Genomic DNA, 12,065 nt, shown 5'->3' on the forward strand with positions numbered 1-12,065 from the left:
TGGCAATGAGTCAGAAATATGAAGTACAGATTATATATTTTTTTAAGCTGTTTGATCATTCTCTGGCTTTTCCAGTGTTTTACAAGGGCATGTTAAGAAATGTACCAGAGCTGTGGAAATTCTGCAGTCGTTTCTCAGAAAACCATGAGAGAATGACTTTAACATATGTTTCCATCTTCTGCTTTTTGCTTTTTTTCCTCTCTTGCATTTCTTTTTCTTTGACCTGGTAAAAAACTTTTATATGCTTGCAATTCTCACTATTCAAAAGAAATTTCACTTTGTTGTTAGAATTTCCCCACGAAGGGGTGTGCATCGTTTGCAATTAAATTCCTATTTCCCTACACTATTGTCAGGTGCAGCTCTGAGAAGGTGTTGGTGGTGCCTCCGAGAGACGTCCGGGAAGGGGCCGTCTCCAGGCTCAGGTGGTTCATGTGTCTCAGCACATTGAAGATGGAAAGGTAGGTGTTTTGGTTTTGGTGTGTCAGAAAGGATAAAACATGGCAGGAAATGACACCATGGATCAGTTGTGTGTGTGCAGGCGTGTCGCAGAGTTCTGTAAGTTGGTGTTGTTAAAGCACTGCTCGAAGCCCTGAGCTCCAGCAGAGGAACCTGGTGTGTCCTCAGACACCGGCACCTCCCTGACGGCCTGAGCCGCGAGCACAGAAAACTCAAAAACCATCCCATATCTATTTATTTTTTTCTGGACAAACAATTTTATTTTAGGTAGTGTCGCAGAGTTCTGTAAGTTGGTGTTGTTAAAGCACTGCTCGAAGCCCTGAGCTCCAGCAGAGGAACCTGGTGTGTCCTCAGACACCTCCCTGACGGCCTGAGCCCCAAGCACAGAAAACTCAAAAACCATCCCATATCTATTTATTTTTTTCTGGACAAACAATTTTATTTTAGGTAATGCGTCTATACACTGTACATTCAGTCACTGTGGTATATAAGCATAGCTATTTTCATACATAATCTCATAAAGTCCTTTATTTTACAATATTATCTGCTTCAAGGGGAGGGGATGTGGAAAAGGGGGTGGAAAAGGACTATCAAGGTACACAGCGAAATAGATAAATATGCCAAGCTTTTTTCTTATTTTTTTTTAAATCAGGCATTTATAAACAAGAAAGCATACATTACTTACATAAAAATAGTTCTAGAATAGTAGAGTAAGTCATAATATTGTCATTAGCAGCAGCATAGGAGAGACCAGGATAACAAAAATGTGCTGAAATGCTATTGGCTATTATAAATGTAAAGATTTATTTTTCTTCAATTGAAAAAATGTCATTTCTGTGAATTCTTTTGATTTTTAAAAAAAAAAAAAGGAAACAAAAAAAGAAATAACAACCAAACCAACAAAAAACTTCTCTCTAAACACATGGACTGATGAGAGGGCAGAATGGAAAGAAAATCAACCTTTTGGTAATAAAATACTTTACAGTGAAAATAAGGACAATTCAAATGCAAATGATGGCGAAAGGTTAACCCACATTTAAAACTTGCAAAAAGATTTTCTTTTGTTTTTCCTAATGACAGCAAAGGTTCTTCTTAGTTAAAAACACAACTCATAAAACAAGACAACTACCAGGTAAGAAAGTTTTGAAAAAGTAAACACCATATACACTTATAATACAACAGTGTAAAATGAAAAAAAGTATTTACATGTTGAATTTACTTTTAACTTTTTTTTTTTTTTTTACATTGGCTAGTTCTGTTTGAAAAGCAGAATATTATGTATACTAGTTAGCTGCTCCATAGATATGAATGTTATTGCTGTTGGTTTTTTTTTCCCTTCGTTAAGTCTTCTTTCAGTAATAGAAACAATGAGTAATTAAACTGAATATACAAGTATTAAGTAATATATTTTTAAGTACAGGGAGAGTCAACAGCCTGTATGAAACACCTCTTCTCCCTTTTAACTTCTTAAAGGAAACTAAAGAGCAGATGAAATGAGAAGATGTGACTGTAATTCCTACACTGGCGGGGGGGAGTGCGCCTGGAATGCAGCAGGGACCCAACAGTAAGTCCAAACAAAAGCAATTCCACCTGAAGGGGCCAAGGATTGTTTCAGCGAGTGTTGCAGAGACAGAAATTACACACAGAACTCCCGCACCTCCAGCACCTTCCAAAGAATTGTTTCTCTAAAGATTCCCACCGTTTTGACAGCCCTTTTCTAAAATTAGTGTCTCTGTGGCTGTCTCCTGAGAATTTTAAAATAAATTACATGCGCAGGAATTTGGAATTAGAAATAAATTATATATTCTGCAGAAATATTTTATTGTTAAAATACATTTAGGAGGGAGAATATGATTTAAGCTAGAGCCTATCCTTTAAACCTCTCCTGTTGATAAACTGCTGGTGTAGAACGTTTGTTCCTGGTCTTCTTGCCCCTTATTTAATTGTACTGATTTAAAACCTTAATTTATAGAAATGTATTTATAGGATGTTCCACTCTCGTGGATGAAACACTATTGAGTCTTAACCTCAAACACTGTGAAATTCATCGCTATACATTACATTTTATACTGTAATCACCGCAGTGCACGGCAAAGGAAGGAACCAGAGCTTTGTGACCATCCTTAGAACTCTCCAAAGTGAAGTTGCTTCTTGCCAATCTTATCCCCTTTCACGTGAAGCAGTGGTGATGCTGGGTGGTTGGGAAAACTATCTACTATTGATAAGACTATTTACTCTTCTTTTTTTTTTCCTTTGAAAAAAAAATGCGGATTTCATTAATTTTGGATCATAAAAGCATCATATGCACAGAAGAAATTGTGCCAGTGACTGCATGTGCTTCCCCAGACACACAGGAAAGAAAAACTATGTCATGTGCTGCAGGTAAGTGGGACACTTTTCCTGTGAAAAAACAGAGCCGTTTTTTGTTGAGTCATAAGGGACAGGCACAATCAAAGACCAGAGGAAAAAAAAACCCAAACACACACGATTTCCAAAGTAAGGCTTCAAAGAAGCTGACGGGGGCAGGGGGTGGGAAGACATTTGTTCTATGTGTAATTTCGTGACACGGCAGCACAGCACACGAGACACTTGAAATGCACAATGATCAACTAAAGCTAAAATTGTTTAGTTTCCCTTGAAGAAATAAGTGAATAATACAGATCTGGAAATCATAAGGCTGAGAACATTTTTATGCATACTGCATAACAAAATAAACCCTTTACATAAGACAGTAATAATGCCCATTAATGAATATACGTATGGCAGAGATTTTAATTCCATGCATATGATTTAATAATCGCAGAAAAAAACATACAAAGAAGGAAAAAAAAACACATTAAAAAAACCTGCTTAAGCATAATCAAAATTCCTTTTGCATTGCACTTTAGAAGAGGAGATCTGCCTCTAGCCTCAGTCTCCAGCATCCCAAACACAAGGGCAAACCCCTGCAGAAACGGACAGGTTCCTGTGATTTACTTGGTACAACTGGTTCTTGCTCCCAACAGTTTTACATTGTCCCAGTAATTCTACTCCTTTCATATTTCTTCTTTTTGTACCTAAAACATATATATGAACTTCTTTGTTAATGCTCACAGTTATTATAATGGTTATTATAATGGTTTCAGGCAAACAGCTCTTGTTTAAAAAAAAAAAAAAAATCTCTCTAATGTACTGTAAGTAAATACTATAATTTTAGGATTGGAAGCCGCTTTCTGTCTACTGGGAAATAATTTTTAAGCTTACATAGTTTGCATTAATGTCCAAAAGCAAATAAAGATTACTGGAAATAGGTTTCTTCGTTTAGAATAACTTCTGTGTATGATGATGCATAGGGTTTTCTTTTTTTTTTTTTTTTTTTTTTTTCTTTTTATTCTTTAAGGTAAAAAAAGTGTCAGCATTGCCTATATAAGATGCTGAGAGGAAAAATGAGCTGGAAGGCACATCTGCAGCCCCAGATCAAATTTTCACTTCACGCTGATAAGCTCGAGTGTGTAAGAGGTGAGTGTTTACGGGTGAAAATCACTTTTCTCTTGTTCAGTAAAGCACCAACTTTATTTGTTGAGCACTTGCGGGGGCGTCTCTGCTGCTTCCCAGCTCCCGGGGACGTAACGCCGCGCGGGGCCGAGCGGGACGGGACCGCGGTGGGTCTTTAAGGTAAAAAAAGTGTCAGCATTGCCTATATAAGATGCTGAGAGGAAAAATGAGCTGGAAGGCACATCTGCAGCCCCAGATCAAATTTTCACTTCACGCTGATAAGCTCGAGTGTGTAAGAGGTGAGTGTTTACGGGTGAAAATCACTTTTCTCTTGTTCAGTAAAGCACCAACTTTATTTGTTGAGCACTTGCGGGGGCGTCTCTGCTGCTTCCCAGCTCCCGGGGACGTAACGCCGCGCGGGGCCGAGCGGGATTTTTTTTTTTTTTGTCACGGTCTGTACCTGCTGAGTCCTCCCTCTGCATCAGAGCAAACGCTGATGCAAGGTGTCACGTGGTGGAAACCAGGCTGATGATTTTCACATCTGTTAGGCAGGGGAGAGTCTAGAATGCTCAACTTGTAAACTTTAGAACTATGGAATAAAATGCAGAGTAAGATTCTGACAAAGTGCAGTTTTGTTTTTTTTTTTTAAAAATAAAAAATAAAAATCAACAACAACAACAATAACACCAACAATAAGACAAAGTGATGGCATGCTGCATTTTTATTCCGGGGCTGCGGCTTGGATCCCAAAATTAAAGTAATTTCTTTTTTTAAAAAACAAAAAAAGTTTTTTTTAAAAAAGATGTAGGCTTATTCACAGCAGCAAAAATGTCGTTTTTCTTTTCTGTAGTATCTGATAACGCGTTGTTGCACTCTCCTTGGGCACAGAAAATCCTGACTGACAGTTCATAATAAAAGCAGGTAAATACTGAATTTATGGTAAGATGGTGCAACAAAGGTGAGTTTTCCAGTAAACTGAAAGCTGAAATAAAAGATTTCAGAATGACTTCGAAACACATGTGTCTTCTGCTCGATTTCTCAACCGGCTTAACAGATCGTCCAGTTCCTTCCTTTATTTCCTTCTTTCTTTTCCCAAAGCTGAAGTGCTCTTGGATGAAGTGAGTCTTTTGAACACATTGATGAAGGTGTCTTCAGAAGAGATGGCGTGGTCTGGTCTGGTCTGGTCTGCACACACCGAGGTCTGCAACGTCTTCTCCTCCCACCCCCGCTCCCACCCACCCCTTCACAGTCCTGCAGCTTCCTTTCTTCTTGTGTTCGGGACAGGAAATGAAGAGAATTCTTTCTAAGGAAAAAATCAACTTTGAAAAGCACTCTGAAATTCTCGTACAGCCACGTGACGGGGTCAGAACTGCGATGGCTTCCTAGATGGCTGGAAAACTGCTAATGAAATGGCATCATCACCAGAGGGCTTCTGCGTTAAGAATCCCAAAGCCTATAACAAGTCATTAAAAATTGTGCATCGAAGGTTTTTTTTTTTTTTTTTTTTTTGTTTTGCTTTTAAAGGTTCATTATAAAAATCTTGTTAATTTTTTAATACCAAGTCTGTGTAATGAATTATTTTAAATAGCTTATAAGAAAAGTTTGTTTGTTTTTAAATTCCAAAATGTTCCAACAGGCAGAAGGGCAACACAAAACCACTGCCATGCTCGCCTTTTGCTCTGATTTTAGTTGGACGATGCTGCTTGCTTGGAGTTTGCCAGTAGAAAATTTGCTGTGGACTTAAAAGTATTTTGTTTATAAACACTTTGTGTTTTATAGGCACAGTAAGATGTTGTGCTATATGGATTGGAAAAAAAAGAGGCGTAATTCAGTGCTTCTGTTATAAAGAGTTAACGTTTGCCTTCCAACTAATAAGAATCCATATTGATAGGTCTGTGTGCCAGGACACCACTACTCACACATGCACTTACACACGCTCCCACCCGTCCTCCCTCACTGCGCCTCAGTCTGGCTGAGGGGTCAGTTCTCCAGGGCGCTCGCCGTGTTCTCGCTGCTGGCTTGGCTGCTGGATTTAGGCCACAGTTGTTCCTGAAGTTCCTTGACTACTTTTTCCAAGTGTTCCCGAGCCTCCCTTTCATGCATCAGGTCAGCCCGGAGCTGCTCCCTGTCAGCCTCTGCGTGCTGAAGCTTGACCTGCAGGTCCTCAATCTAGAGAAAAGCAGAGAAAGAAACATAATAAAATACTTTAATATTTCCGTTCCGTTGCGATTTTGTAGACTTTACTACAGCCCAGCACCACTCACAAAGTGAGAGGAGCAATAAAACACCGCGTACGTCAGATATGAGACTATCAGAGTTGAGGTGAGGAAGGAATTGCCTTTTCCCTACTTTTCTGCGCGTGCTGCTGCACAATTATGCAAGTGCATTGCATGAACTGTGTCGCTTTGACATTCTTAAATATTTCTGGTGGCTTAAGTTCCAGAAAGGAGGGTGAAAAACAGCAGTTGAGAGTGCCCTTAGTGTAACTGAACTCTGGTGACTGTACTCCTTAAAGCATTACTATTATTTCTGCACACAGACAGCAGTCGGGCACCCTGTCCTACAGGCTGAGTGTGCACAGGGAATTTACTGTCAGCTCTTTTACAGTGGTTATTGATAGGAGTCACCTGTCAATAAACAGCCTCAGTTGCCTGTGGAACAGCCCATGTCTCAGCCATAGATGGTGTCCAACACGAGCCCTTGCGATACCTCTCACAACAACCCTTATACCCTGCACATTAAATTACAGCTGTGGAAATTAGCACCATTTCACCTGTGCCCTAACTTTGCACAGAAATGGACTTAAAGAACTACATGTTCCAAATAGCTGTAGAAGAGATCACCTGCTGGGATCTAACAGTCTTTTTCCAACTCAGAGCAAGAGCCACAGATGGCCTCAGCCTCCCCAAAGGCCCCAGCCGTCAATCTGCCTGCTCTTTACTTACTGACACCAAAGGCAGAGAAAAGCCCCAGGACTCAAGGGTGTAAACATTAGAAAAACTGCACCACTTTGAAATACACAATTCTAGGCCACAAACAGACAAGATGAGCAGTTCTCAAAGACTGTTACTTAACAAAGGAATGGAAACTCCTACATTTTGGGCTAAAATGATGGCTACCCCACCACCCCAGCCATAGCTGGATCTCAGGACCAAGGTAAGAAGAAAGGTCTAAACCACACTGATATTCAATTAAGCAATTAATACTTTAAGCTCCCACAAAGACATTTACACCCCTGAAGTTGTCTTATTTCCTCTCACGCTTGCCTGGTGCTCGCCCAGGCTCAGCCTGTCTAGAGAACTGTGGTTTCCTCAAAAATAAGAAGTGACAAACTTTGTGTTAAAGATGAAAGGATGTATAAAGCTTGATTTTAACATTTCTTACAGGGCTGAAGAACTGAAGTCGCACTGACATCTTGTAAAAGTCAGGCTTTGAAGTTACTTAATAGACAAATACCTGCGAAGCGGTGGTTGGTGGGGGTGGGTCCGTGGGGGGGTTACTTGTAGCTGCACTTGCTCTTGACTCTCCCCCCCTCGGTGGCAGCCTGTGCCGGCACCGCCCAGCGCTCGGCTCCTGTTTAGTCTGGACACCTCTTATCAGCGAGACATCCTGTGATGCTCGGAGGAAGCCCACATCATTTCCTGCCGCGGGGCTCCTGGGCAGACAGGGCTCACACTGGTACAACTGGAACCACTCCCCTTCCCGTCATTGAGCCCGGCCTTAGAAGAATTTCTGATTGCCACGGCTTTTGCTTTTTCTTCCCACCCCCCCTTAAAGTAACCACACCAAACACTTGCTTTAGGCGTAACCACACGTTCATGTGTGTTTAACGACACGCGTGGCAGAGAAGCTGCTGTGGTACCCAGGCTCTGTCCCAGTGCCATGACTGCAGGTGTGGTACAACCTGTGAGTTTTACTCCTGCAGCTGGGACACCTGTGTGACATCTGCACCTGCCACTGCTACAGGAGTTCAAATCTGGGCAATTGTGCCTCGTTTTTCAGAACCCTTCTGTTGCTAACACCGACCCTTGCCTTTTATTTACCTAGTTCTGGGGCAGGCCTGGTGCTGGGGACAGGGCGGTGGGGCCAGGGGTGGACAGGGGGGTGTTCAGTGGAAGTGGGGCAGAGCAACCCCCCGGGAAGAAAAGGAGCCCATGGGAGAGAGGCTGGCTCTGTGCAGCCCCCCTATAGCAGGGCGGGGGGGGGTTAAGCTGGGTGTGGGACCATGCCCTTTTATAGGGACTGTGCACTGGGGAACTGGGGTTGTTTTATTGGAGGAAGGGGACGGCAGGGCGGGCAGTGGGCTCCTCTCCAGGGCTGCTTCTCAGGAACTCCAGGAGCTCTGCTGGGTCATTTCAGGGGGCCTGGAAGCCTCCAACTCCCCATGCCCCCCAACACCAACACAACATGGGACTTGGGATGTGCAGCCTCAGCTCCTGGCTCCCTGGGCTTTGGAGGGTTTAAATAAACCTCAGAATCTTTTATTACAGGAGAGTCTGACGCGGAGAGGGCAGGGAGGGATTTTTTACTTCTAAAGCTTAAAGGATAGACGTTGCTTGTAACAACATGTTCCTGCATTCCTAGAACTTTCATTGAGATCAGAGTGGAGTCTTTTCTTAGACCTGACAGTTTGCTCTTCTTGTGTAAAGCTCTTCAGCTGTAAACACCACTCCTTCCCAGCACTGCACTTTGCTTATTGAGGGGCCTCGGGTCCTGCTCTTGTTTTCAATAGTTCCTGTAGGTCTGGGCTGATTTCAAGGAAAAATACTATTAGAGAAAATGGCTCTGCCTAATATTTCCAGTATTGAAATGGATCCCTGTGCACTGACGGTGCCAGCAGAGCATTAGTGGAGCTGAAATGACGGTTTGCATTTGTCTTAGTTCTCTGTAAGTGGTGATTTGGAGCTGACAAACACGCACACTCCAGTGTGGGGCTGTGCGAGCGACAGCGGTGGCCGGAGTGCGGCGTCACGGGGGCTGTAAACTGAGGGGATGGGGCAGAGGTGTTCTACAGGACAGAGCTGGGCTTGTGTCACATCAGACAAAACAAAGCCACCGGGTGAGGGGGCAGACAACACCTGAGCTAACCCTGAAAACTGCAGAAATGGCTCACTTGTCATCACACCTTTCGCGCTCAGGTCTCACCTGGGCTGAGTACTTGGCCCGGAGCCTTCCCGCTTCGCAGCCCTTGTCGCACACCCGGATCTGCCTGGCTTGTTCCAGCTCCCTCTTCAGTCGTATCCGAGACTCGTTGGCTTCCTTCATTTTCTTCTCGTTCTCAGCTCTCAGACGTTCAATCTCTTTCCTTAAGTTGCGCTTCGCCTCCGTCGCTTCTCTCAGTTTCTCTTTCTTGGCCACTCTGAGGAACTCCAGCTCCTAGAAGACAAGAGCAGTTGAGTTGTGAGAAACGAGGAGCAGGGACGGAATTAGCGCAAAGAAACAGAACTGCAAAGAGGGATCCAAACCACATTCCCACCTTCTGTTGGGTATGACCGAGAAGGCTCACGTCTGAACCTCATTCTGAACTTCGTACAAGCTCTTCTCCTTTAAATCAACACGAGATCCTACACTCAAGATACCCTGAATTCTTGGATAATAAAAAGCTACACGCCACAGCCACAGTGTGCTTTGTCAAGCAAAATAGCTGTGACCATCTGTGACTGAATAAAGATGAAGTGCAGTTGGAGAGAGCTACCAGCAATGTGCTCTGCACCAGCCCAAGTTCCAAACAAACCAACTGTAACGCTGCGCTTTAACTGAAGACACTGAAGACACACAACGTTACGATAAATGCCATTTGTGAATGCCCTTTGTGTACAGCGAAGCCGAACGAGGACGGTTACCACTCGCTGAGGAACTCACTCAAACAGCTCCATTTTATCAAGCCCCCAAAAAAATCCACTTACGGCAAGTGTGAGGAAAAAAACCAACAAATTGTGTATCTCCTTTCTAACTGGAGGCAATTCTGTTTTGCTACAGGTAACTGGTGTGTGTGGCCCTAAGCCTCCTGGCAACCAGCCACTGCCCGGCTCTGTCACAGCAGCTGGAAAACTCCCGGCTAAAACCTGAAGCTAAATCGAAACCACGCTTTGCTCTGGGAATCGCCGCTCCCACTGCCCAGGCCCGTAACAGGAGCTGCTCCCTTGGGATCCCAATCCAAGGGAAAGCCATTAATTGAAGTGATAATGATCAGGAACCTAGAACTACAAAGGAAGAAACTCAAGTTTTGAAAAAGCTGATGTGAAAGGACACATTCATCCTAAGTGCAAAACGGTGGCTCACTGAAGGTCTGTCTCCTAAATGGTTAAATTAGAAACTAAAGTTCAATTTTTTTTCCCCCAGAAGCAGCATTTCCTCTGTCAGAGTCAAACCCCCCCAGCCCCGTGTCTCTGTTAAATAACGCTGCAGCCGGGTCATGGGAAATGCACTCTTTTGACAATCTCACTTCCCAGCCCAGGCCATTGTTGGCGCCGCCCCCGGGAGCGGGGACACGGCCCCCTCGGAGCCTCACCCGGGACCCGCGGCCGCCCTGATGGCCAGTGGTGGCCAGATACTCCTGCTCCTCTGACACTCACTCTGCTTCACCAGCCACTGCCTGTAATTCCTGCTCTAAGTACACACGGCGTATTTAGTTTAGATATTTAAAAATTAGCTTTAAATATATATTACTTATAAATATTTACTTTTAAATACATAAAATAAAACATGAAAGAAATGAAGCGTGGCTAATGGAATGCTTAACGAAGCTCCGCAGCTCAGCTCTTCAGCAGTGGCAGCAACTGCCTCTGTCCCAGGAACACCCTCCCTTGGCCAGGCAACAGCAGGACTGTCACAGATCTTTTAGATAAAGCCTCCGTAAGGACAGAAATGTTTCTAGTTCAGTGAAATTAACACCAAATAAACTGTGCTGGACTAAGGGATTTTTTCAGTACTGAAAAGATGTTGATTTTGGTAACCATGGATTTATACCCCAAGGCAAAACCAGGTGGCAAGCTTAAAAATGTAGGAATGGTTCCTGTAGACCCTGGTTTCCCGACTGAATTTACAAACAGTGCCCCAGGAAAGGCTGTTGCTATTTGGGAAAAAGGAGGCAATTCTTTTTTACGTGAGCGTGAGCTGACCAAAGGGCTTCTACCTGGACGAGCGTTTGGAGACAGTGGGAAGAGAAAGCTGCTTTTCAGCGGTACCTGGTGTAGGCTGCGTTTGGCCTGCAAGGCAGCGTTGAGCTTCTCTTCCTGCTTCACTCTCATTTTAACAACTTCATGGAGGAATTTTTCTTTGGCTTCTTTTGTATCGAGGCCACTGTCCAGGGCCTGCCTCAGGTGCTCCAGCTCCGCTTCCAGCCCGCTGCTGTGGGAGTCAGGGTGGGCTGCAGCCTCGTAGGAGCTGCTGACCGGGACCGGGGCCTGCATCCCCGGGGAGCTCATGTCCTTGGCAGAGCTGGACGAAGTGAAGGACGGGGAGGAGAGCGAGGACAAGGAGGAGGTGACTGAAAAACAGAAACACCCAAAATTAATCAACGAATGTCTAAACCGAATATAACTCAAAATGTGGTGCGGCCCTTTTGTACAGAGGAGATACTCAATATCGGATGAAAAAACTGGAAGAAAATACTCATTTTACACTTTTGATACTGGAAATGGGATGAAAATGCACACCTGAGTGACTCGAGGGACCAACTTAGGATTTGCCTGAATTGTGGCTTTGGAATTTATGTCACAAACAGTGTTTTCTCCACGGGTGCCAAGAAACAGATTTCTTCAGGGAAACCTACATGATCCTGCTGGATTCAGGGGCTAAAATTTCTTCCTTTTGCATAAACTGCATGTCCTGGGTAAAGACTGAACATACTGAGGGCAGCAGCAGAATTATCTAAGTGACATTAATAAGGTGACACCAGTGTCTTCACCTTTTGCTGAGAGGCCCAGTTTGGGAATACCGTTTAAGAACAGAGTGACTCTTGATCTTTATGTATTCAGCTCCAGGGATGCGGCACCGAAACTGTGACCACATTCCTTGACACAAAATTCCACACTTGACGTGTGTGCACTCTGGAATTTTTACGGGCTGTTTGTGCATGTCCCACAGAGGCTCTTCTAGAAGGCTCTTGATGAGAGCAAACCGTCACTTGCATG

The 12,065-nt window shown here is 43.8% G+C and overlaps 1 protein-coding gene and 2 long non-coding RNA genes across 5 annotated transcripts in view; 2 read left to right on the top strand and 1 right to left on the bottom strand.

Moving 5' to 3' along the window:
- The first annotated feature begins 345 nt into the window (after positions 1-345).
- On the top strand, positions 346-4,098 carry LOC106889148. The gene is made up of 5 exons (XR_001412260.1): positions 346-458; positions 1,537-1,588; positions 1,930-2,020; positions 2,753-2,838; positions 3,836-4,098. It is a non-coding gene; the product is annotated as an uncharacterized LOC106889148 (long non-coding RNA).
- Positions 4,099-4,759: 661 nt separating this feature from the next.
- On the top strand, positions 4,760-5,798 carry LOC106889149. Its single transcript, XR_001412261.1, has 2 exons — positions 4,760-5,129; positions 5,215-5,798. It is a non-coding gene; the product is annotated as an uncharacterized LOC106889149 (long non-coding RNA).
- Positions 5,799-5,878: 80 nt separating this feature from the next.
- Positions 5,879-12,065, bottom strand: part of SKI (SKI proto-oncogene) — a 132,689-nt gene continuing 126,502 nt past the window's right edge. For all 3 annotated transcript variants that reach the window (XM_014943927.1, XM_014943928.1, XM_014943926.1), the window contains 3 exons: positions 11,118-11,419; positions 9,076-9,306; positions 5,879-6,099 (listed from right to left, as the gene is read on the bottom strand). In XM_014943927.1, the coding sequence (XP_014799413.1) occupies positions 5,911-6,099; positions 9,076-9,306; positions 11,118-11,419 (722 nt within the window). In that variant the 3' untranslated portion in view covers positions 5,879-5,910. The remainder of the gene's footprint in view (positions 6,100-9,075; positions 9,307-11,117; positions 11,420-12,065) is intronic.

This window comes from Calidris pugnax, unplaced genomic scaffold, assembly GCF_001431845.1.
Source record: "Calidris pugnax isolate Ruff unplaced genomic scaffold, ASM143184v1 scaffold129, whole genome shotgun sequence".
In the NCBI taxonomy this organism is placed as follows: domain Eukaryota; kingdom Metazoa; phylum Chordata; class Aves; order Charadriiformes; family Scolopacidae; genus Calidris; species Calidris pugnax.